Source organism: Panthera uncia, assembly GCF_023721935.1.
Source record: "Panthera uncia isolate 11264 chromosome B2 unlocalized genomic scaffold, Puncia_PCG_1.0 HiC_scaffold_24, whole genome shotgun sequence".
Taxonomy (NCBI): Eukaryota; Metazoa; Chordata; class Mammalia; order Carnivora; family Felidae; genus Panthera; species Panthera uncia.
In genome coordinates this window covers 10274248-10297292 of record NW_026057580.1, presented here as the reverse complement: position 1 = coordinate 10297292, position 23045 = coordinate 10274248, and the positions used below count along the sequence as shown (strand labels likewise).

General features: G+C 51.9%; 4 protein-coding genes across 9 annotated transcripts in view; 2 read left to right on the top strand and 2 right to left on the bottom strand.

Moving 5' to 3' along the window:
* Positions 1 to 167: 167 nt before the first annotated feature.
* On the bottom strand, positions 168 to 6052 carry NELFE (negative elongation factor complex member E). Of its 3 annotated transcripts, XM_049653545.1 has the most exons (11): positions 5908 to 6052; positions 5384 to 5466; positions 3895 to 3964; positions 3646 to 3791; positions 3082 to 3156; positions 2922 to 2959; positions 2397 to 2734; positions 2133 to 2277; positions 1924 to 1978; positions 1574 to 1676; positions 168 to 338 (listed from the first exon to the last, which is right to left on the bottom strand). In XM_049653545.1, the coding sequence occupies exons 2-11, from the start codon at positions 5456 to 5458 to the stop codon at positions 241 to 243; spliced, it is 1143 nt and encodes a 380-aa protein (XP_049509502.1). In that variant the 5' UTR covers positions 5459 to 5466; positions 5908 to 6052; the 3' UTR covers positions 168 to 240. The 3 variants fall into 3 exon arrangements, with proteins under 3 accessions (XP_049509502.1, XP_049509500.1, XP_049509501.1); XM_049653543.1 differs by lacking the exon at positions 168 to 338 and having other exon boundaries at positions 637 to 1676; XM_049653544.1 differs by lacking the exons at positions 168 to 338; positions 5908 to 6052 and having other exon boundaries at positions 637 to 1676; positions 5384 to 5901.
* Positions 6053 to 6115: 63 nt separating this feature from the next.
* SKIC2 (SKI2 subunit of superkiller complex) lies at positions 6116 to 17463 on the top strand. The gene is made up of 28 exons (XM_049653538.1): positions 6116 to 6228; positions 6307 to 6410; positions 7025 to 7134; positions 7234 to 7351; positions 7439 to 7553; positions 7674 to 7748; positions 8032 to 8085; positions 8185 to 8375; positions 8554 to 8682; positions 8907 to 9052; positions 9623 to 9769; positions 9901 to 9985; positions 10175 to 10281; positions 10838 to 10984; positions 11062 to 11158; positions 11349 to 11561; positions 11644 to 11754; positions 13498 to 13728; positions 14442 to 14579; positions 14746 to 14883; positions 15028 to 15132; positions 15473 to 15620; positions 15716 to 15842; positions 15993 to 16203; positions 16359 to 16469; positions 16549 to 16767; positions 16960 to 17100; positions 17189 to 17463. Exons 1-28 carry the CDS (start codon positions 6207 to 6209, stop codon positions 17387 to 17389), a joined length of 3741 nt encoding a protein of 1246 aa, XP_049509495.1. The 5' UTR covers positions 6116 to 6206; the 3' UTR covers positions 17390 to 17463.
* Positions 17464 to 17487: 24 nt separating this feature from the next.
* Positions 17488 to 19824, bottom strand: DXO (decapping exoribonuclease). Of its 3 annotated transcripts, none has more exons than XM_049653547.1 (7): positions 19741 to 19824; positions 18985 to 19353; positions 18579 to 18814; positions 18271 to 18490; positions 18018 to 18153; positions 17782 to 17876; positions 17488 to 17699 (listed from the first exon to the last, which is right to left on the bottom strand). In XM_049653547.1, the coding sequence occupies exons 2-7, from the start codon at positions 19338 to 19340 to the stop codon at positions 17549 to 17551; spliced, it is 1194 nt and encodes a 397-aa protein (XP_049509504.1). In that variant the 5' UTR covers positions 19341 to 19353; positions 19741 to 19824; the 3' UTR covers positions 17488 to 17548. The 3 variants fall into 3 exon arrangements, with proteins under 3 accessions (XP_049509504.1, XP_049509503.1, XP_049509505.1); XM_049653546.1 differs by having other exon boundaries at positions 19502 to 19808; XM_049653548.1 differs by having other exon boundaries at positions 19573 to 19808.
* A 104-nt stretch (positions 19825 to 19928) lies between these two features.
* The window catches only part of STK19 (serine/threonine kinase 19), a 5602-nt gene continuing 2485 nt past the window's right edge, over positions 19929 to 23045 (top strand). The window contains exons 1-2 of one of the 2 annotated variants that reach the window (XM_049653549.1): positions 19929 to 20126; positions 20256 to 20392. In XM_049653549.1, the coding sequence (XP_049509506.1) occupies positions 20027 to 20126; positions 20256 to 20392 (237 nt within the window). In that variant the 5' untranslated portion in view covers positions 19929 to 20026. The remainder of the gene's footprint in view (positions 20127 to 20255; positions 20393 to 23045) is intronic. The other variant, XM_049653551.1, reaches the window with a different exon arrangement.

Below are 23045 nucleotides of genomic sequence, written 5' to 3'. Positions count from 1 at the left end.
CAAATTAAAACAGCTGCGACAATACCTGTGTTCAAGATCCTTTTGGGGTAAGGGGGAGGGGAACGTGCACTGGCCATGTGTTACAACTGAGATAAAATCTAACAGCCGTTTTTAAAGGCTCAACCCCAATCCCAAGTGCTGAAAAACCAGAGGCTGAGGGAGATGTGTGAGCTTCCACCTCAGTGTTTTACTGAGACCAGTGTTGGCGCAGATGAGGCACACGGAATCCAGCTCCATTCTCTAGAAGCCATCCACAAGGTTCTCCTTGTAGACATCATCACTGTAGACAATCTGGGTCCTCTTGTCCCGGTGGCAACCCTTAGGGCTGTTCTGGACAGCTAGGGAGGGAGGAAAGGATTGGTTAAGGTCTGAAGCATTGCATCTGAGCACTGGTGAGGCCAGAGGCTCAGAGTCTGACCAGCTCACTCCTTGCCTTTGGCCCTTGGAAGCCCAATTTCAATGCTGCCCTCTGGTGGCCAGGCTGGCCTGTCTCCCTTTGGCTCCCTTAGGCCAACCCATCCCCATGGCAAGGAGCACATGCTGTTAATGTGGCACATGCAGATACTGCAAGGAATGTTTTGTTCTTAGAACAGCTCCCAAAGGTAATCGTTGTGATAACTGAATGATGTTAACCCACTACATCAAAATATTAAAAATTAGAAGATCTCTGTAGCCCTTTGTTGACACGTTAGTCATTTCTTCTTCCTTCTTTTAGTTTGGAGGGCCACTCTTGCTCTGAACGCCCCTTTCTGCCTAACTCCTTTGCCAGGAAAGCCAACAGGTATAGTGGGCTATTCACACTAAGAAATGCTACTAGCCTCAATAGGGGAGCTCATTCTGGGTGTGGCTTTGGCCTAAAACATTCTTCAAGCCTCAGGTTGTTCCTTCCCCTTCTTTTTTTCCTCCCTACATCAACATGTCCCTCTTGCATCTCATCTCGGAGGATTCTATCCCTGCCATTCTGGGACTACAGTCACTCACCCCACGCCAGCCTCCATTCTCTTGGATCTTTGTACCTTGACACTTCTATCACTACCCAGGTTCCATAGTTTGTGTTCTTTGGTTTTAATGGCCTCTGATGCTGCTCCCTGAATATCCCCCAGGCCCAGGCCTGCGTAATTTTTTTCTTCAAATTCAATCTTCCCTGAGATTACTACCATTTCGCAGCCACTCTGTGATACAGAGGACTGTGATCCATGTTTTCAGTCCTCACTTCACACCCGAGTTCCAGATCTCTAATTTCAAATGCTTATTTTATAAAGCCAACTATACTCCATCTCAAAATAAACACGGTCGTGTTCACTAACCTCACTCACTAACCTCACTCACTTCCACTTTCTTCCCTGTTCTAGTTATTACTGCTTCGGGAGTTGTTCTCAATCCTTCTCTCTCCTTCACACTAAGAAATCTTCTTCCATCTCTAACTGACAGAGAGTCTGACAATTCTCATTCCCATGGCCTCCACACAGATCCAGACATCTATCAACTCTAGGGAATCCTGGGACATGCAGGGGAGCAAAGAGAGGAGGCGAGCTGTGGGAAAGAGGATGAAAGAGGAAGAATCCATTCTTACCAAGGGAGCCCCAGACAGACTTGCCAGTGGCAGCATCCAGCATGGGCTGTTTGCGGGCAATGCTGACTTTGAGCTGTACGGACTCCACCTGGGTCCCATTGAGCTGGGGAAGAAGAGGGGTGGAGGTAAAGGATGGGGGAGGGGGGAAACATTACAGACAAAGAAAAGGAGAATTTCCAAGAGTTGCCATCCTAGGAACAGACTAAGGATCTAAGAATACATTTCTTGTGTGGATAGAAAAAGACTTCCTCTATCAAGAGGAAACAATTTCCTCCTGGCTCCCAGTGTTTTAAAGAGAAAACATGAGGATGGCAGTAGGGATGGGAAGAACAGGTCTGGGAAGTCCCAACCTCAGCAACGGCCTGATCTGCTGATTCCATTTTTTCATAGGTGACGAAGGCACAGCTAGGATGAGAGAAAACAGGATCAGTAGAGGGCCTATGGGCTCTTGTGGACCCAACCAAACCCAGTGCTCATAGGCCACCGGAGATAGGCTGGTGTTCTCCCTCAAACCCAGGTCCTCCCAGGACTTATCATCTTGTCCCACTACCATCCTTACTTTCTGGGTGGGTCCATGGAGAGGTCAATGATGTTTCCAAAGGGAGAGAAGGCCCCACGGAGGAGGGTGGGTGTCATGTCCTCTCCATACACATAGAGAGTATTCCCCTTCCGAGGGGCCCTGCGTTCAGGGAACGAGTCCGACCCTGTGGGGTCAGGAGTCACAGTCACAACGTGCAACCCATCTCAGGCTCCACTTTAAGAGGCCACTTTAGTGGGACCTGCCTAAACCCTTTCACTTTTTCTACCAGCCCAGATCACTCACTGCGGAACGGGCCCTCTCGTTCTCGATCACGGTCCCTGTCCCGATCGCGGTCCCTGTCCCGATCGCGGTCCCGTTCCCGATCTCGGTCTCGATCCCGTTCCCGATCTCGGTCTCTGTCTCGGTCTCGATCCCGTTCCCGATCTCGGTCTCTGTCTCGGTTCCGCTCACGACTGTGGTCCCGGCTGCGGCTTCGGGGAGGGGAGGCTGAGGAGTGGGCACCACCACGTTCTTCATAGCCCCAGTCAAAGCTTCGAGGAGGACCGTCACCAGCCCCTGGGCCCTCTGCCTCTTCCCCATCTGGCCCTAGTTCCCGAAGCCGATCACTGGAAGACACAAAACTGGGGGGAGGCAGACAGTGAGGATCAAAGGGGCCCTTTACTTCATCTTCCCAGACCCTGTGGAGACTCAACACTCCCTCTGCAGCCCCAGCTCCTTCCACTCCAGCCCTAAACCTCCCAAGGATCCAGGCAATTGACCTCCCCTACTCCCCCAATTGGGACTCAGTCCTCTCTCTAGCTCTCTAACCTCTCATACAGAGATTTCCTCTGGGGCCGTCTGGATGACTGCAAAAGAAACCAAGGACAGTTAAGATGAGTCCTAGTTGATGGCATGTGGCCCCAAATATGTGGGTCTCTCATTTTCCTCATTCCCCAACCTCTCAGGGACAGAGAGTTGAGAACCATACCTCCTGCAGATCGTCGTCAGCAGATATGCTTCTCTGGAACGGCTGGAAAGTGGGGACTGGCCCCTTCTCAGGGTCCTGGGAAGGTCGTAGAGGTCTACTTCAATGTGAGAGCAGAAGGCTGCCTAACCATGGGACAGAAGGGATTCCTCTTCCCTCACCCTCTTCTTGGCTTTCCTCTGGCCTTTTATCCTCCCTTTTAATTCCTTTGCGCATTTCTTATTTGATTATGTGGTGTTTTTCATAAGTGACCTAATATATACACAGAGTATTTAGCTTATCTGTACATTTCTTGGACCTGCTGACATCTTCAACCTGTTCAACTTCTCAGAACAACAAGACTCAGGAGCTCGAATATGTGCCACAGAATGTATGAGATACGGAATTTGGAAGTCAGTCAGTGTCTTCACATTTTACAGATAAGAAACCTGAAACTCGGACTGGTACGACAATTTTCCCAGAACTGAATAGGCATTACTTTCCCCCTAAATGTTACCTCCACTCCAACTTGGAAGGACGCCCTCTGAAGTCAAGGGTCCCCTGAACAATCCTTCTGCTTGTGCTCACCTTTAACTTCCCCTCTAGGGTTCGAGAACGTTTGAAGCCCGAGTTCTTGGTCTCGGCCTTGATGGCACTGATGGCTCCTGACTTCACCAGCTGCTTTGCCTGCTCTGTTGCCGTGGCTGTGTCCACCACAGGCTGCTCTGACAGTGCTGGAGTGGTGAGGGAAGGAGGCATTATTTTGGCCACGCTCTGAGAGAGGTCAGCGCCATGTTGCCCATTTCCAGTCTATCCCCAGTTCCCCCCGTCACTCACAGCGTTTCACACCGCCTTGGCTGGCTGTGCTGCTACTACTTTGCTTCTTCAGAGCCAACAATGCCTTTTTCTGGGAATGAGAGCGAGAAGAGAGGGGTTGGTGAGGGCCAGTCCCTGGCTAGGTCCTCTCCCAAGGTCCCTGGACACTTCACTCCAGGGGACGCCTTTCTCAGAAAACAATGCAAATGGTGTCCCTGGAGTGGTGCACTGACACATGAGTGCACTCATGAGTGCACTACCACTCACACATGATTCACTGGATCATTTACAATACCAGCGATACGTAATCTAGCCAAACCATTGTATCCAGAGGCTTTCCCGAGCCTCAGTTTTTGAAGTGGAAGAAAAGGACTTTGACCATGGACCAGAATCCTAAGATATGAGCTATAAGTAAGCACAAGCCTACATGCCTTTCTCAGGGGGCTTCATCCATTCATTCCCTGCATATTTAACGAGGACACGCCATTACTTTGTAACAGGGGTATGCAAGAGTATGAGACATTGTTCCTCCCCTTAAGAAGTTTACAGTCTGAGAAATAAGACCATTAGACACAATTATCAAGAGCGATCGTAAGAGGCACAAATTGCTTGTAGCTGAGAGCAAATAAGATTATCTGATGCCAAATGACTATTAAACTGGACCCTGGGTAGAAACTACGCAAAACAGATTGAAAGAAAAGGGCATTTTAGACAAAGAACACAGACTGAAAAAGATGTGGAAATAAGAAGGCTTTGGGAATGCATGTTTTGGGACTAGTGAATAGTTCTATCTGACTAGAAAGAGATGCCAAGGTAAGGCTGTGTTGTATAGACAATGGGAAACCACTTACAGGTTTTGAGAAAAAAGAGAGACAGAGTTTTTTTGATTTCAGTGGTTCATTTTAATAAGAGTGAAGGAAGTCTGTCCAAGAACACACTGAGCAGCTTCTTGAGAAACCATTACAACAGACTACGTGAGTGTCAGCAAAAACTTGATCTACGGAATACACGGGAAAAAATAAACAAAAGACATTACTTCAGAGTAAGAATCAAGAAGACTTGGCAAACGTTTGGCCATGCAAATAGTGGAGATGTCAGAGAGGAGATTTTGATTCCAAACACATGGGAAAACTGAATATAGTCAGTCCTATATGGAAGATCAAGAAAAGGAACTAAGTTAGAATAGATGATAGCTAGCTGCAACACTGGGAATCTGCAGGCTATCAGCAAGAGCTCGGATAGAATTGAAAAAAACAAACCTGGAGATTACCACCCCTGTGGTGGTACTAAAAGCCATGGAAAAGTTAGACAACTCGATGGCAGAATACACCGAAAAGAGAGAAGGCATACATCAAGACTTGGGAAGAGCCCCCTTGTGAGGCTTCGCGGAGAGGAGGTATGTCTCCAGGTATGAGCTGGAAGAACCCCCCATCCCTCACACTCACCCCAGGTGTTCTCAAGAGTGTAGAGTCTGTGAAAGGTTGGGCCACGCCCCCACACACTCCCTCACCTTTTTCTTGAGTTTGTTGAATTTCTTCTGCAGAGCCTCCTCCTCCTCGCTCAGTCCGGGGGGTATCACCAACATGGTGGCTCCTGGTTCAGGGGCAGGGCCCAAGACATCTTTCTCCACTGTCACCGCCCAGGGTTCACACGCCGTCCACACTGCACCCAACCGCACCCTTCCAGGCCTACCTACTCCTGTCTTTTGCCTCTCCCTACCCCTTGCTTAAACCAGGCTGCCATCCAAGCCCCCGCTCGTCGGATTCAACCAGCATTCCCTCTTCTCTCCAGGAATCACGGCCACCAGCGCCTTGAGGGACCAAGTGGCCCGGGAAGGGAGAAGCACCCCTTCCGTCGCCAAGACGATGGCATCAGACACCCCCTACCCCCGCTGGGGTTAGTATGGCAACCGCGGGGTCCAAACGGTACAGGAGGCAGTGGAACCCCCGCAGCGCTCTCAGAGCAACGAAAAGGGGAAGAAGAGAGAAGGAGCTCGTTAAAAAGGGGCGAAGGGTGAGAAGGAGAACACCTTACCTGAGGGGGCGGTAACCGGGGTCCCACGGTCTCGGGCGGCGCCCGCGCGGGCAACGGAGAGCTGGCTCAGAGCGATGACGTCGCGAGGGGTGGAGAACGCGGTAACCAAGACGGCTCAAGGCTACACACTTCCGCCCGGCACTTCCCCGGCTCAGGTCAGCCTCTCGGTAGCGCTCATCCCCACCCCGGCGGGGGTGTGTGACGGAAGTCGCCTCCACTTCCGCCCGCTTTGGGGCGGGGCTTACCCCTAGGAGTCTCGTTGCACTTCCGGTCTGCCCTGCAGCTGCTTGGGCTCCAAGATGATGGAGACGGAGCGACTTGGTGAGGGGGAGGGGGTGGAAAGAACGAGTGTTAAGGGGGGTGGCCCTTGACCTTTGACCTCTGTCCTTCCCTCTGTAGTGCTGCCTCCTCCAGATCCCTTGGATCTGCCCCTTCGGCCTGTGGAGCTGGGATGCACAGGGCACTGGGAGCTGCTGAATGTGCCTGGGGCTCCAGAGAGCACAGTGAGTGACTTTTGACCCTAACCTTTGACCCACTTTGAGCTTAAAACCTCCTCCACCATCCTTACTGTTGGACCCTAGCATAACCTCATTCTCCTGTCTCTGGATTCCTGTCATCTGGGCCTGCCTTGTGCTGGACAGACCCCAGCCCAGTGGATTGTGCTTCCAAATGTGTTTTTTCTTTTTGGAGTCACCTGTCTCCAAGCACCAGGGCACTTTGTTGGTGGCTAGCCTTTGAGGCCCTGACTCTCATCCTTAGTCCTGGGCCCCCTTTTCCTAAAACTAGTGGTTCTCAAATTTAAGTGTACATCATAATTAGTGGGGATGGGGGATTTTTAAAAATACAAATTCTTAAGCGCAGCCCCAGAGATTGTGGAATGATTGTATTTCATGTTGTATCATACTGTTTTAGTAATCACTGCTCCAGGTAAATCAGTAGCAGGTAGTTTGCCCTGTAAAGCAAGATGATCTTTGGAAAACATTGCTTCAGCTTGACAGTCCTAGTCGGTCTAGAATGTCTACCATTTCTGGTTTCAACGCAAATCACATCACTTTCTTTTTTGTCTATGTCTTCTGTTCTCTCCTTACCTAATGCCTTTCGTCTCGTCCTTTACCAGCTTCCCCACGGCCTCCCTCCCTGTGCCCCCGATCTGCAGCAGGAAACAGAGCAGTTGTTTTTATCATCTCCAGCCTGGTTGCCTCTGCATGGTGTGGAGCACTCGGCCCGGTGAGGGGTCTGGAGGGGCCTGGACTAGGGAGATAGGCCCCTGAAGGAAACTGGGAGAGGAGAGAAAGAAGACCTGAAAAGTGTTTTCATTTTCTGCAGAAAATGGCAGAGGAAGATGGATCCCTGGTCCCTCCTGGCCACACTGGGGGCCCCAGTCCCCTCAGACCTTCAGGCCCAAAGACACCCGACCACAGGCCAGATCCTGGGCTACAAAGAGGTATGAGGTCAGGGGCCATAAGAAGCAGAGTTGGGAAAGGGTCTGAGGCAAGCTCAGCCTCACTGGGGCTGTGGTCTCTTGCCTCAGGTCCTGCTGGAGAATACAGACCTATCGGCCACCACCTCCTTGTCTCTTCGCCGGCCCCCAGGGCCCGTCTCCCAGTCCCTGTGGGGGAATCCAACACAATACCCTTTCTGGCCAGGTGACTTTTGTGGAAAATGGGATGGTAGGAGAGGGTGCTCTCAGTCTCCAGGAAAGGGTTCCCCACCCATCTTGTATCACCCCCACCCCATGAATCCCTGTTTGTCTACCCTCTCCCCAGGTGGAATGGATGAGCCTACCATAACAGATCTGAGCACTCGGGAGGAGGCTGAGGAAGAGATAGACTTTGAGAAAGGTGAGGTGGTGCCAGGATGGACCCTCGGGAGTAGGGCTGTGAGCCAGCCCTGAGGAAGAGGGGCCCAAGCCTATCAGTGGGCCACTGTTAGTCCTCTGTGCCTTTGAGAAAATTAGGGAAAGGCACCCTTGTCATAATAGTCTTTACTGTCATCTGTTGGAAAGATGGCAAAGAACCCCATTTTCAATGTCTCTGCTGTGAATGGCATCCTGTAGCATTAGGTATCGTATGACTTGTATGACTCTGTGCACTAATGCTGATTCTCTTTGTCCTTGTTTTTCAGATCTTCTTACTGTCCCACCTGGCTTCAAGAAAGGTGTGGACTTTGCACCGAAGGGTGAGTTTTAGTTTTGAGGTGGAGTGTAGGAGTGGTGGCCTTCTCCAGTGGAACAGAGATGGACCTGACCAGGTTTCACTTTTTGCCTTTGCTCCTCAGATCACCCGGTTCCAGCTCCCGGCTTGCTCAGCCTCAGCCGTTTGCTGGAACCTCTGGATTTGGGGGGAGGTGATGAGGATGAGAGTGAGGCAGTGGGCCAGCCAGGAATTCCCAGAGGAGACACTGTTTCAGCACCCCCCTGCAGTGCTTCCCTGGCCCGAGCAAGCAGCTTGGAGGACCTAGTGTTGAAGGTTGGTGGTTCTGGGCAGTTGAGGCAGGAAAGAAGAGGCCTTACTGGGGGGCTGGGGGTGGGGGTGGGGTGGCTGGCTTGGTTGGGTCTAAGAGAAAAACTGGAGCATCTTTGGGGAGGAGTGGTAACAGAGAGCTCTCTGACTGTATCTTTATCACCTCTACCCCTGGCTTTTCCAGGAAGCATCCACAGCTGAATCCCCCCCAGAGCCCCCCAAACCCCTGCCTCAGGAGCAGTGGGCTATTCCCGTGGATGTCACTTCCCCTGTTGGTGATTTCTACCGCCTCATTCCCCAGCCCGCTTTCCAGGTAGTGTGGCCCAGTCCTCACATGTTCCCCTACCTCCTCCCCGCTGCTCCCTTCATCTCCTCTCCCCACCGAGGCCAGATGCCTTCTAGCTTAGTCTTGGGCCTCACTCCCAGCCTTGCTTCGCTCTGGCATGCCAGAGCCACCTTGCATGCCCCTAGAACTGGAGGCAGGAGGGCCCCTTTCCTTTTTCCGGCCTGGCCCCCATCTATTTCTCTCTCCCACAGTGGGCATTTGAGCCGGATGTGTTTCAGAAACAGGCCATCTTGCACTTGGAGCGGCATGACTCTGTCTTTGTAGCAGCTCACACATCTGCGGGGAAGACGGTTGTGGCTGAATATGCCATTGCCCTTGCCCAGAAACACATGACACGGTATAGGTCCCCTCCCCAGCCTCTTCCTTCACCAGCTGGCCCTGTGTTCTTCTGCACCCTTTCTAAGTGTCATCCCTTCCCCACCGCTACCTCATCCTTCAGATGGGAGGTTTGGGGAAAGACTGAGGGCCAGGAGTGGAGTGGGAAGATGTGGCAGGGAGAGCAGTTAGAAGACCTGCGTGGGGTGCCTGGATAGCTCAGTTGGGTAAGCATCCAACTTGGGCTCAGGTCATGATCTCATGGTTCGTGGGTTTGAGCCCCACATCGGGCTGACAGTGCAGAGCCTGTTTGGGATTCTCTGTCTCCCTCTCTCTCTCTCTGTCCCTCCCCTGTTCGCACTCTGTCTCTCTCAAATATAAATAAATAAAGGTTTAAAATTAAAAAAAAAAAAAAAAGGAGACCTGGGTCAGCTTAGGAAGAGTTTTTGCAGGGTCGTGTCATGAAGGAGAATGTGAGGCCAGTTCAGGGGGAGAAGGGAGGCACCTGGGTTCTGGCATGCTTCTGTGGGGGCTTGGGGTGGAAGGGCAGTGCTGACCAGGAGGTGGTGCCGACTTCATGCCCTCTTCCCAGCACCATCTACACTTCGCCCATCAAGGCCCTGAGTAACCAGAAGTTCCGAGACTTTCGAAACACTTTTGGAGATGTGGGGCTGCTCACTGGGGACGTACAGCTGCACCCGGAGGCCTCCTGCCTCATTATGACAACAGAGATCCTTCGGTGAGAGATAGGCACTTAACATGGGTGGATTTTTGGTCAGGAAGGTGAGGCTGCTCTGGACAGCACGTTGACTGAGAACAGGGTGGAGACAGGAGTCACTGGGGAATCAGCCTTTGGCCTCTTCTCCCCAGCTCCATGCTGTACAGCGGTTCAGATGTCATCCGGGACCTAGAGTGGGTCATCTTTGATGAGGTTCACTACATCAACGATGCTGAGGTAAGAGGCCTGGGGGCCCCACACCCCAGTAGTTCTCTCCTGTGGGTCTAGATCGCACATCCTGGTGCACACACCTTTGCGGACCTTAACTGCCTTCTTTGCCCTCAAATGTAACTCTGGGCGCTTCCCCAGGGGCAGAAGGGCAGTCCCCTCTGAGCTGACAGTGACCGGTCTTCTCTCTCTGCCCAGCGTGGGGTTGTGTGGGAGGAAGTGCTTATCATGCTCCCTGACCATGTCTCCATCATCCTTCTGAGTGCTACCGTCCCCAATGCCCTTGAGTTCGCTGACTGGATCGGGTGAGATGCGTGCCCTGGGATGCTTGGATGAAGGGGGCTGCAGCATTCCTTGGTTAGGGGTGGGGGTGAAGACTGCCACAGCAAGGAGAGTGTCTTGGGGGTGGAGAGGAGGGAGGGTTGGGGCTGGGGCACGTGTCTGACTCAGGCAACTGCAGGACCCCACTTGGACCCAGATCATTTTGTGTCTTGGGAGATGGGATGATGGGGCCACCTTCCAGTCTGGCTCTCAGAAAAAACTGGGTGAAGCTTGGGGTGCTTGGGTGGTTAAGCGTCTGACTTTGGCTCAGATCATAATCTCATGGTTTGTGGATTGATCCCCATGTCGGGCTCTGTGCTGACAGCTCAGAGCCTGGAGCCTGCTTCAGATTCTGTGTCTCCCTCTGTCTCTGGCCCTCCCCTGCTCATGCTCTGTCTCACTCTCTCTCTCAAAAATAAACAAACGTTAAAAAAAAACTAAAAAAAAAAAAGACTGGGTGAAGCTGGAGGGGGAAGGTGGTGGGGAAGTGGGTTACTTCTCGCACTCTTGCCACTGACCTGCTCATTTCTACCCATTCAGGCGACTGAAACGGCGCCAGATCTATGTGATCAGCACTGTTGCCCGTCCCGTACCCCTGGAGCATTATCTCTTCACGGGGAACAGCCCCAAGACCCAGGGGGAGCTCTTTCTGTTGCTGGACTCCCGAGGTGCCTTCCACACAAAGGGGTAAGCTGGCGATGGGGCAGAGTCAGGGCTGAGTCCGCCGGGTGTGACTGTGATCAGTGACCCTCCCTGTGCCCCAGGTACTATGCAGCTGTGGAGGCCAAGAAGGAGCGGATGAGCAAACATGCCCAGACCTTTGGGGCCAAACAGCCCACGCATCAGGGGGGGCCTGCACAGGTGAGAACCGGTAGGGTTTGTGCCTGCTGCCCCCCGTTTCTCCTCTATCCATTCTTCCCTCGTTCCCTAGAGGTTTGGACTTGAGCTTTGAGTACCATCTGACTTGATACTGCTTTACCTCCCCTCTCCTCACTTTGGCCCCGACTGGTTCAGGGACTCAACCTTTGCCGCTTTCTGCCCCCTTCCCCAGGACCGCGGTGTGTACCTATCCCTCCTGGCCTCCCTCCGCACCCGTGCGCAGCTGCCTGTGGTCGTGTTCACCTTCTCGCGGGGTCGCTGTGATGAGCAAGCCTCGAGCCTCACCTCCCTGGACCTCACCACAAGTTCAGAGAAGAGTGAAATTCACCTCTTCCTGCAGCGCTGCCTTGCTCGCCTCCGTGGCTCTGACCGCCAGCTGCCCCAGGTGTGGATGGGGGTCTTGAAGACTGATGGGGATAGGATTCTCTACCACCCTATCCCTGATCATGGGCCTTGGCTCCCTGCAGGTCCTGCACATGTCTGAACTCCTGCACCGTGGCCTGGGTGTGCACCACAGTGGCATCCTGCCCATTCTTAAGGAGATCGTGGAGATGCTTTTCAGTCGAGGCCTGGTCAAGGTACACACACTGGTAGAAGAGGGACTCTTCAGAGCACTCGTTGTTCCCTTACGGGTTGCCCAGAGGGTGGAGGGGCAGGGCTCAGACAGGACCGTGCGGTGGTTAAGAGCTTGGGCTCTAGGTCCAGATTGCCTGGGTGTGCATCCCGGCTTCTCTACTTACTCACCGTGTGACCCCAGGCAGATTACTTAACCGTCCCGAACTTTAGCTTTGCTATCTTAAAATGGAGATGCACAGAATAGGCACAGGTGGTATTCAGAAGGGAAACCCGAAAAGTTAGCAAGCATACAAAAAGTTACTAGTCATCAGAAAAATGCAAATTAAAATAGTCACGAGAGATGACGTTATAGCTACTAGACTGGTAAAATTTAGGAAACTGGCTAAGGCCAAGTGTTGCCAAAGATGTAGGAGACTAGAGGATTATGGGAACTCTTATATAGGTGTAGCCTGTCTGGAGTGCACCCTGGCATTCATGAGGCAAAAATATGTACAATGTACTCTTTGACCCTAAATTCCATGTCTGGATATATACTGCGAAGAAGTTCTCACCCTAGTCTCTGAGGGAACATGTCCACTCTCCTTTGTTGGCTGTAATCTTGTGGTAGGGTGCTAGCGGTACCAAGGTACCCTTCACTGGGAGAGCAGGGAGGTCACTGTATGGGATGCATGCCACGGTGCTCTGCAGGAGCTGGAAACAATGGATTAGGTATAACCACAGGAATGGGGATGGGCATTGAAAACACTATGTGGAGAAATCAGCTAATTAATTAATTAATTAATTATTTTTGTTTAGAGTGTAGGTGACACACAATGTGTCATTAGTTTCAGGTGTACAACATGGTAATTCATTGTCTGTTTATAAAATAAACATAAGTTTATGTTTTATGCTGTATTCACCACAGTTGTAGCTGCCGTCTGTCACCATACACCGCTACCAGGATATCATTGACTGTATTCCTTATGCTGTGCCTTTTATGCCTGTGACTTACTCATTCCTTGACTGGAAGACTGTATTTCCCACTTTCCTTCACCCATTTTGTCCATTTTTTCTGGCAATCATCAGTTTGTTCTCTGTATTTATAGGTCTGATTCTGCTATTTGTTTCTTTATTCATTTGTTTTGTTTTTTAGATTCCACATGAGTGAGATCATATGGTATTTGTCTTCTTCATTCTGACTTATTTCACTTAGCATACATTCTGCCCTATTTGTCTGTCCATGTTGTCACACATGGCAAGATCTCATCCTTTTTTATGGTTACATAATACTCTAACATACACACTGCATCTTCCTTATCCATTCACGTATTGATGAATACTTGGGTTGTTTCCATATCTTAGCTATTGTAAATAATGCTGAAATAAACATAGGGGTATGTATATCTTTTTTAATTAGGGTATAATGGCCTTTAACACAAGTCATGAATTATATGCACCCAAAACAAGATACAATCTGGAAGAACACATTCACACAAAAAGATACTCTAAATACATTGGGATGATTGACGGTGGGGAGATGGGAATTGGATATGGGGGTTATAAGAAAAGAAGTAGGTAGCCAGATAGACAAAGTGAAAATGATAGTACTTGCTCTATAGTTTTGCTCTGAGAGATATTAAATGAGATCCTGTGAGTTAACTGGGACCACGCCTGGTGCCTACTCAGCCTTGGCTACAGAGTAAGGTACACTTGGCCAGGGCTGGGTGTCTGTGTGTAGCCCCTTTACTGATCTTCTCCCATCCCAGGTCTTGTTTGCCACAGAGACCTTTGCCATGGGTGTTAATATGCCTGCTCGAACAGTGGTGTTTGACTCTATGCGGAAACACGATGGCTCCACCTTCCGGGATCTGCTACCTGGAGAGTATGTGCAGATGGCAGGTCGGGCAGGCCGGAGGGGCCTGGACCCCACCGGCACTGTCATCCTGCTCTGCAAGGGCCGTGTGCCTGAGATGGCAGACCTGCACCGTATGATGATGGTGAGTCAGGGCAGTATGAGGCTGAGCTGGGAGGGCCCCAGCTCTGGGGACCTGCTGGATTCTCTCTTCCAACCCTCTTCCCCTCTCTGTTCTTTCTACGGTTGACCCTTGAACAGTGTAGGGTTAGGGGGTACTGACCTCCTGCACAGTCAGATATCCACATACAACTTTTGGCTCCCGAAAAACTTTACTGCTAATAGCCTATACTGTTGGCTGGAAGCCTTACCAAAAACAGACAGATGATGAACACCTATTCGTATATGTGTTATTTGCTGCATTCGTATAATAAAGCTAGCGATAAGAAAACGTTGTGAAGAAAATTATAGGAGAGAGAAAATACTTAACAGAACTGGGCAGTATTTATTGAAAAAAATACACGTGTAGGTAGACCCCTATTGTTCAAGGGTCAACTGTACTTTTTTCTTTTGCCTGGGAGAAACCAAGGTCAGAGCAAGCAAATCCAAGGATTAGACTGAATCTCACCCCTTGTGGTCTTTTGTCATTGTGAAGACAGAACTAGGTAAAACCTTTGAGGGTCTATTTATTTAGTTTTGTTCCCTTATTTTGCAGAGGAGGTGAGTAAGCAGTTTGTCTAGGGTCCCATGGTCACAGCATGGGGACTAGATCTGCTACGGGCAGAGCCGATCCCCAGAGGGCCGGCTGGGTGGCAGCAGGTCCCATGCCAATCTCACTGCTTCTCTGGTGTGGCCCAGGGAAAGCCATCGCAGCTGCAATCTCAGTTCCGCCTCACATACACCATGATCCTGAACCTGCTGCGGGTGGACGCCCTCAGGGTGGAAGACATGATGAAGAGGAGCTTCTCCGAGTTTCCATCCCGCAAGGACAGCAAGGTGAGGAGGTTGGGATGACCAGTATACCCGGCAGCATGTTAGGACAAGGGAAGCCAGGCTGAGAGGTGGATATCTAGAGACCACCTAGAAGGTGGGGTGAAGGTGGGGAACGTGGCGTCCTGGGCCTGGAGACTCTCCTTTCATACCTTGCCACACTTCCACCCAGGCCCATGAACAGGCTCTAGCTGAACTGACCAAGAGACTAGGGACCTTAGAGGAACCTGATACGACTGGCCAACTGGTTGACCTGCCTGAGTATTACAGCTGGGGGGAGGAACTGACAGAGACCCGGAGCCTGATCCAGGTGAATGAGTGTTGTGGGGGTGATGGAGGAAGGGAGGAAGAGAATGCCACACATTGGGTGCTCCTGAACCTAGTCCCAACCTATTCTCAGTGTCCCTGTGATGCTTCCTTCATTATCCCTTTTGTGCATGTCCCCACTCTTCAGCGACGCATCATGGAGTCTGTGAATGGGCTGAAATCTCTCTCAGCAGGAAGGGTGGTGGTTGTGAAGAATCAGGAGTATCATAACACATTGGGTGTTATCCTGCAGGTGAGGGCAATGGAAATTTAGACCCCAGAGGGAGGGAGCCCTATCTCCCACCTTCCTTACTTGGTGGGAGCAATTGTAGTCATAGCAGTGCACTCATTTTCCCCTCCTGCCCTCCTTTCTCTCCCATTGCCACCACTTCATGCCTACCTCCTTGTCCTCCCTGCCCCCACTACCCTCCTCCCTCCCACCCCTGAAGACTGTTCAGATTGACTTGGCTACCAGTCCATACTGATGGGCTCTGCAGTTGTTCTGTGGTCCCTGCCTGAGGGTGGGGACCTGGTCTCTATCTTTGATGTCCACTCCTCACATTGCCCTGGCCTGGCCTCCCCACCTACCCTAGGTCTCCTCAAATTCCACCAGCAGGGTGTTTACAACCCTGATCTTGTGTGATAAGCCTGTGTCTGAGGACCCACAGGAGAGGGCACCAGCCACCCCAGATGTGCCCTACCCAGATGACCTTGTGGGATTCAAGCTGTTCCTGCCTGAAGGTGAGCATGGGGCAGATGTCCGGGTTCCTGACAGCAGTGTAGGCAGGATGTTTGGGTCCACGGCAAGGGTTGACCCTGCTCTTCCCTTTTCACAGGGCCCTGTGACCACACAGTGGCCAAGCTCCAGCCAGGAGACATGGCTGCCATCACCACCAAGGTGCTCCGGGTGAATGGGGAGAAGATCTTGGAGGACTTCAGCAAGAGGCAGCAACCAAAATTCAAGTCAGAGATGGCTGGGGAGATCCTTTTCCTGGGGAGGGGACCGTGTAATGGGGTGTAGGGAGGGGTGGTTGGGGTGTCTCCCCAGCCAGAGAAGGCTTCTCTGGAAAGGAACACTCTGCCCTAGGTCTTAAGACCTTGCTCCTTCCTCAGGAAGGATCCTCCCATTGCGGCTGTGACCACTGCTGTCCAGGAACTGCTGCGTTTGGCTCAGGCCTACCCAGCGGGACCCCCTACCCTTGACCCTGTCAATGACCTGCAGCTCAAGGATGTGTCAGTGGTTGAGGGAGGGCTCCGGGCCCGGAAGCTGGAGGAGCTGATCTGGGGGGCTCAGTGTGTGCACAGTCCCCGTTTCTCTGCCCAGGTAGAGTCCTGCATGCCAGCTCCCAAGCTCAGAGGGGGAATTTTCCCTTCTGTTATCCTCTAGACCAGCCACCCCATCTCTGCCCTTGTCCTCAGTGCCTTCCTGCCTTGGGGCAAGGGGAAGGCTAACATGCTTCTGCTGCTGGCTTTCTGCAGTACCTGAAGCTGCAGGATCGAATGCAGATACAGAAGGAGATGGAGCGACTACGTTTCCTGCTGTCAGATCAGTCACTGTTGCTGCTCCCAGAGTATCACCAGCGAGTAGAGGTGGGAGGGGCAGGGGTAGGGGCAGGGGGCTAGTGACAGAGAAGAGAACAGGCTCCCAACACCTACCATCTTTCTTCAGGTGCTCCGAACCCTGGGTTATGTAGACGAGGCGGGCACCGTGAAGCTGGCAGGGCGGGTGGCTTGTGCCATGAGCAGTCACGAGCTGCTTCTCACTGAGCTCATGTTTGACAACGCTCTGAGTGCCCTGCGGCCAGAAGAGATTGCAGCCCTGCTCTCTGGCCTGGTCTGCCAGAGCCCTGGGGACCCTGGGGAGCAGCTCCCAAGCACCCTCAAACAGGTATGGGACACCCACCCCACTTTCTCTCCCTTGGCTGTGGCATTCCCAATCTCCACCCCCAAGTATTCCCCAGGTGAACCCTCCAGCCCTGTTAAGTGCCTCAAAGAGCTGGAATGGCTTCTTCCTTGATCTGGGGCTCCGCACTCCTAAAGAAGGAAGGCAGGGTCTGAGCCTCTCCTTGGCCATCTGCAGGGAGTGGAACGTGTCCGGGCTGTGGCCAAGCGGATTGGTGAGGTCCAGGTGGCCTGTGGCCTGAACCAGACTGTGGAGGAATTTGTCGGGGAGCTGAATTTTGGGCTGGTGGAGGTGGTGTATGAGTGGGCCCGGGGCATGGTGAGTAACTGGGGCTTTGTGGATGGCTGGCTAGGGGAGAGGCTACCCAGGTCTAACACATTCAGTCCTCACCCTGCTTCCCCCACAGCCCTTCTCTGAGTTGGCAGGGCTGTCGGGGACTCCCGAGGGCCTGGTGGTCCGTTGCATCCAGCGCTTGGCCGAGATGTGTCGCTCGCTGAGGGGGGCGGCCCGCCTGGTAGGAGAACCTGTGCTAGGTGCCAAGATGGAGACGGCAGCTACTTTGCTGCGGAGGGACATCGTCTTTGCGGCCAGCCTATACACTCAGTGAGTGGCCTGTGTAAAAATGTAGTAATAAAACAGCAAACCACCTGTGTGTACTTCAACTGTTGGGCAGGGACAACTCGGCGCAAAAAACACAGCAGGAAGAACCACCTAGAAATAGGCTTTTATCTGTGCACACGGAGACAGGACCAGCCCCTCTGAAGTCTCAGTTCTTGGGGGAAGGTGTCTTGGGGGGCGATGGGAGGTCTTGTGTCACGGCTTCCACGTACCACGTGGGCAGGAAGGCATAGGGTGCATCTTGATGTTTCGACACTGTGACTGGGCTGCCAGGCTCCCAGGAGAAGAGATAGACAAGCCTAGGGGGCACATGGAGTCACAAGTTGAGGACTGGAGGCAAACTTCTAGGACCCGGAGGGCAGGGACAGATGAATGCCTCACCTGGGGTCGTCCTGGACAACTGTGTTCTGGGCAAAGCTAAGGAAGGCGGCACAGAAGTTCATGCACACGGAGGGATTCCAGCCATCACGGTCATTCTGCAGAGGGCCGAGGAGGAGGCAGAACACAGGCAGTGAAGGTGAGGCCAGAGAAGGGGCAAGGTGGACTGTGACCCGGGACACTGGACCTGTGGTCTTGGTGTGGGGGTATAGGTGGGAGCTGTAACACCACTGCCTTACCCTGACATACTCGAACATCTCCATAGTAGGAAAGGTCTTGAGGGAACAGATGAAACCCTCTGGGTTACGGAAGCCAGCAACGACATTTGGGATGCCCAGAAGGAATGACTGAGCCCACCATTTCAGAAGCTTGTGTCTGTCAGGAAAGGCAAGGGGTCAGTAGGACCCTTCCTCCACCGTCCAGCCTCTTCCCCCAAGTCCAATTTCCAGCTGTCTGTTCTAGGTTCTCACCCTGCCCACCCCCATCCTGAACCTGTAGAAGCTCCTCCATTGACCAGGGCTGTGCATCTCTTTGGAGGTCTTGAGCTCCACATAGCAGGTGGGGGGCTGTGTGGATGGGGCCTGAGGGTCTATACAGTCTACCTCCCCTGAGAAGAGCAGAGGGTGGTTTCCCAGGCGGCTGCGTAGCACAGAGCAGAAGGCCACATTGGTGTTAACCTCCCCAGAGGGGTCCGGGGAGCTTCCAGGTTTGTCTGCACAAGGAGAGAAGCAGCAACAGGGGTGGGGGCTTTCAGTCTCTGGGGAAGGGGGAGGGGGCTACAGAGCAGGGGCAACTCTCACCTGCGCACATGTATTGCTCAAACTTGTACCCCATGTACATAAGCTCTCGGAGGAGGGGTGGCCGGGCAAGCCTCTGGGCCCGAGCTGCCGGCGTCTCTACCTCACTCAGGTACAGTGTCCCCTGGAAGCGGGAGGCCGCCAGCTGCCAGCCCTCCTGCCGCTCATACGGTGTCGTCAGCAATTTTGTCAGGTGCCCTCGCCATGTCACTATGGCCCCTGCCAGCCAGCCTGGACCCCTGAGAGGGAGGAGTTAGAAGCTGAAGGTCTGACACAAGGATTAACTCAGATGACTTCCCCAAAGAATATCCTAAATTCTTTCCAAAGACTGAACTCCAGTTTTCACTCTCCTAATTTTAGAGGGTAGGTGCAGGTCTCTAGATCTACTTGTGTGCTATGCTTTGCTCACCCCTCCAGCTGGCCTCGGTGATCCAGGAGCCAATGTAGCAGGTGATCCAGCCCCTCTCGGATCTCCTCGTCCCTGGGCTGGTATCGATCAGGGTATCCGTCTCTGAGGTCAAAGTTGGGGCCTTGACCATTGGTAGGGGGTGGGCTGTAGTAGCGCAAGGCTTGAGCATCTCCATGGTACTGGCGTTGTGCATCCAGGGAGAAGCAGCCCAGTTCAGAAGGGCGCCGGTAGAAAGGGAAGGGCCCAGAGTACAGGGCGGGGTCTGTGGGCATTGAGGGTGCTGGGCCGGGGAGTTTGTTCCGAGGCTCAGCTCCCTCTATGTTTTCCCCTCTTCTCTTGGTCCCTCTGCGATCCATGAGGTCCTGAGAACTGGGGGGTTGGGAAGTTACCCTTTTACAAAGGAGGCCCGGAAAAGGGGGACTCTGGTTCAGGACTAAGCTGGCCTCCGGATGGCCAGGCTCTGGTCCTGAAACAGAACCAAGGCTAGGTGCACATCCCACCTTTTCCCTTGACTTACACCCCCACCTCCAGATGCTCCAAACTCAGCTGAGGAAGGCTGCCTGGGCTTCAGATCGAGGATCTGGTTACCTCAGAGCCCGCCAACCTCGACCTCTACCTCTGTGGAGCTAAGACGTCACGGCAGGTGAGTCCAGAAGTCGGGGAGGTATGCAAGGGTGGTTTCCGCACTCCTAGACGCAATCATTCGGCGACAGGGACGGGCAGACCCCTCGGGGGCGGGCAGGAGGTGCACTTTACCCGGGGAGGCGGACCACGACCCGGCCGCCCGCAGCCCGCCGCGCCGCCTACGCGTTCCCGTCCCGGAGTGCCAGCGGAGGAAGCCAATCCGAGCAGGCGTGCGGCGGCCCTCCTCCTGGCTGGGCCGAGACGGCGAGTTGACACCTTCCTCGTCCCACGTAGTCCTTCCACCCGGCCGACCCGTCTCCAGGGAGCCCGACGTCACTGCTCTGCGCCGGAAGACGACGTCTTCGCGTCCTCTTCCCTCAACACCGATCTCTTCCCTGGCAACCTGAGACCCCGGGATATGAGCCGGAAGAGACATCGTCTGGTCCCGGACTCCTTTGGGCTGAAGAGGCGGCGGGAACAGGGGCAGGCTGAGGCGGACCCCCTCAGGGGCGAGTCAGGTAGGCGTGGCAACCCTGTGCCGAGGCGGAAGGGCCCTGCTGGGAGCCGCCTTGCCCGCCGGCTCGCTTGACGGGAGCGCCGCGCTCCCCGCCCCCTTCCCGTCACGGTGACCGGGTCTCTCCGCCTAGGGTCCGCGCGCGCGGCCGTCGCCGAGCTGGTGCAGCTGTTCCCGCGCGGCCTGTTCGAGGACGCGCTGCCGCCCATCGCGCTGAGGAGCCAGGTGTACAGCCTCGTGCCCGACCGGACGGCGGCCGACCGGCAGCTGGTGAGGGGCGTCGGAGCGACGGACGGAAGCCGCTTCCCTGCCTCGAGCGCGCTCCCGAGGGCCCCCATCACTCAGACACCCGGGCGGTCAGCCAGCCGCTCTGCGGTTCTGCAGGCGTCAGGTCTCCCCAGGCCGGGCACTACGGGGCCTAGGAAAATGCCACAGACCCTGTTAAAAGACCCGCCGGCAGTAGAGAGCATGCCACATCGTGGAAGTGGAAGAACTAATCTCTTGGGGAAACTGAGTCACCGGGCATAGTTGGAGCTTTACAGCGCTGGGAATGCAGGCAGACGTCAGATTGCCGCAGACCTTGTGCATCAGTGTTGTTTCTGCCTTACACCGAAGGCGAGGAGCTAGGAGAGAATGTTGACCAGCAGAAGGAACGGGTGTTGTGTGGATTGGGGGGAGTGAGATGAGGCAGGGAGATGGGCTCGGAAGACAATGCGGCAGAGAACTGGTGAAGTTCTAAATTAGGGAAGTGTAGTAGGGAGGGCGAGGATGGGTGGAGGTGAGGGATGTGGACAGTGGGAAGAGGAGTCAGGGATAACTCAGGTTTTCTCGATGACAGACATGAGTGGTGAGTGAACAGAGTAGGAGGACGCTGAGTTGTTGGGGCAGATGACATGTTTGATTTTGTACGAGTTGGAGGTGCATGGGGAACATCCAAAGGCAAGTGTGTTGGATATGAGGGACTGGAGGGAATTCTGGGCCAGTGCTGTAGAATTGAAGTCATTGAGATGTGAGCAGTGGTTCAGTCTGTGGATGTGGGTGAGATTGGGTAGGAAGAGTGAGTAGAGGGGTAACTTTTAACCTTTTTATAAACTTTAAAAGATAATGAAAGCTATGGCTCTTTCTCTCTAGAAAAATGCATATATGCCCCATACATACAAGGTATATGTGCGGTTTTTCACAGATCCTCTGGAGTCCAAGGTTAAGGACCTCAAGTGTAGAGTGAAAGGGCCAAATCTATAAAGCTGAGAGATAACCGCATTTAAGGCAGTGTTTCTCAAAGTACGTCCTGAGTTTTACCTGTATCAGAATCACCTACTATTAAAAAAAAAAAAATTTAACTGGGCTGCTTATTCAAAAATACAAGTTCTTGGGACTCACCTAAGGCTAACCGATTAAAATCTCTTGAGGTAGGACCTGGGAACCTACATTTTTGAATTACTGTCCCATGTGATTCCTAGTGATGTAAGGGGAAAGCAGAGGAAGAGGAGTCTGTGGAAGAGGCTGAGAAGGAATTGCTAGAGGTAGGAGGAACCCAGGAATAGGCCTATTGAGAAAGCAAATAGATTTTTCAAGGAGGTGGAGTAGTTGGCAGTGTTAGAACCTGTGGTTTAAGGCAATGGTTGGTAAAGAGATCAAGTAAAATAATGTCCAAAGTCTGTCCATTGGTTTAGCAGGCGGAAAATTAATGGCAACCTGTCAGGAGGAAGAGAGGAAAGAAAAGGAAGATGGAGACTAGCTCCAGTTTCATGAGGAAGTGAGTTAGATGGAACCACTCCTTATAGAGTATTTGTTCTTTTTAGTTTACTGATGTTAGCCTAAATTTTAAAAAAAGCTTTAAAAATTGCACAAAGGAAAATATAAACACACACACACACTTTACAGAATGTTTATAAAGCAGATACCCATTTAACTACCACCCAGGGCAGACTACAGAACACAGCCAGTATCCACATACATCACTCTCCAGTCAACATGACTTTTGTCCCTGGGAGGTAACTGTGATCCTCACTGATGTGATAATTGTTCCTTGGATTTTCTATATACCACCTATGTGTTTACCTGTAAACAACATAGCTCAGTTTTATTCATTTTGGATCTTGATCTAAACAAAATCCTATTGTATGTATGTATTTATATCTTATTAGATGAATACTTTTGAGATTCTTCTCAGTTTCACATAGCTACAGTAAATTTCATAGATTTCTATTTTATAAATATGTCCTGTTTTTTCTGTTCTAGGGAAAAAAGTTTTATGTTTATAGGAATTTGTTAATTTATCATCTGAATTTTCAAATTTATTGGTGTAAAGTTCATTTTATTGTCTATTGGATGTGTAGTGATTACCCTTTTCTCATTCTTTTTATTGACTATCTGTGCTTTTTCTAGTTCCTTCCCCCATTTTCTTGATCAGTCTCACCCGTGGCTTATCAGTTTTAATAATCTTTCAATGAATTAATGTTTAGCTTTGTTACTCTCTCATATGCATTCTATTTTATGAATGTGTCCCCTCTACTGTTGGTTTATTTTACTTCCCCCCCCCCCCCATTAGTTTCATCGTCTCCTCCTTTCTAGTATATGCTTGTCAGGTTGTAGTTTATCTTAAGTACATGCAGATGTATATAGTTTGGGCACATATTTTAGTTATTATTCAGCTTAAAATATGTTTTAACTTCTTTTGTGATTTTTTTCTTTGACCAAGAGTTAATTATAAATGTATGTCTTAATTTGAAGCATTTTCATATTACCTCGTTGTTACTGATTTCTGACACAAATGGTATTGTGGCCAGAGAACATACACAGTATGATTTCAGTCATTTGAGTTTTATTGAGACTTGCCTTGTGCTATGTGGTCAGTTTTGCTAAATATTCTATGTATATTTGAAGAGAATATGTTTTCTTTAATTATCAATTTCTTAGTAAC

Coding starts and splice junctions, on each gene's coding strand:
- NELFE (XM_049653543.1), bottom strand. CDS start 5,458: ATGTTGGTGATACCCCCCGGACTGAGCGAGGAGGAGGAGGCTCTGCAG. Junction 2,735..2,921: donor AGGAAATCTCTGTATGAGAG/GTTAGAGAGCTA, acceptor GCCTCCCCCCAG/TTTTGTGTCTTCCAGTGATC. Junction 1,979..2,132: donor TCCATGGACCCACCCAGAAA/GTAAGGATGGTA, acceptor CTCTCATCCTAG/CTGTGCCTTCGTCACCTATG.
- SKIC2 (XM_049653538.1), top strand. CDS start 6,207: ATGATGGAGACGGAGCGACTTG. Junction 6,411..7,024: donor CTGGGGCTCCAGAGAGCACA/GTGAGTGACTTT, acceptor GTCCTTTACCAG/CTTCCCCACGGCCTCCCTCC. Junction 9,770..9,900: donor ATGACAACAGAGATCCTTCG/GTGAGAGATAGG, acceptor TCTTCTCCCCAG/CTCCATGCTGTACAGCGGTT.
- DXO (XM_049653547.1), bottom strand. CDS start 19,340: ATGGATCGCAGAGGGACCAAGAGAAGAGGGGAAAACATAGAGGGAGCT. Junction 18,815..18,984: donor CACCGAGGCCAGCTGGAGGG/GTGAGCAAAGCA, acceptor CCTCCCTCTCAG/GGGTCCAGGCTGGCTGGCAG. Junction 18,491..18,578: donor TGAGCAATACATGTGCGCAG/GTGAGAGTTGCC, acceptor CTCCTTGTGCAG/ACAAACCTGGAAGCTCCCCG.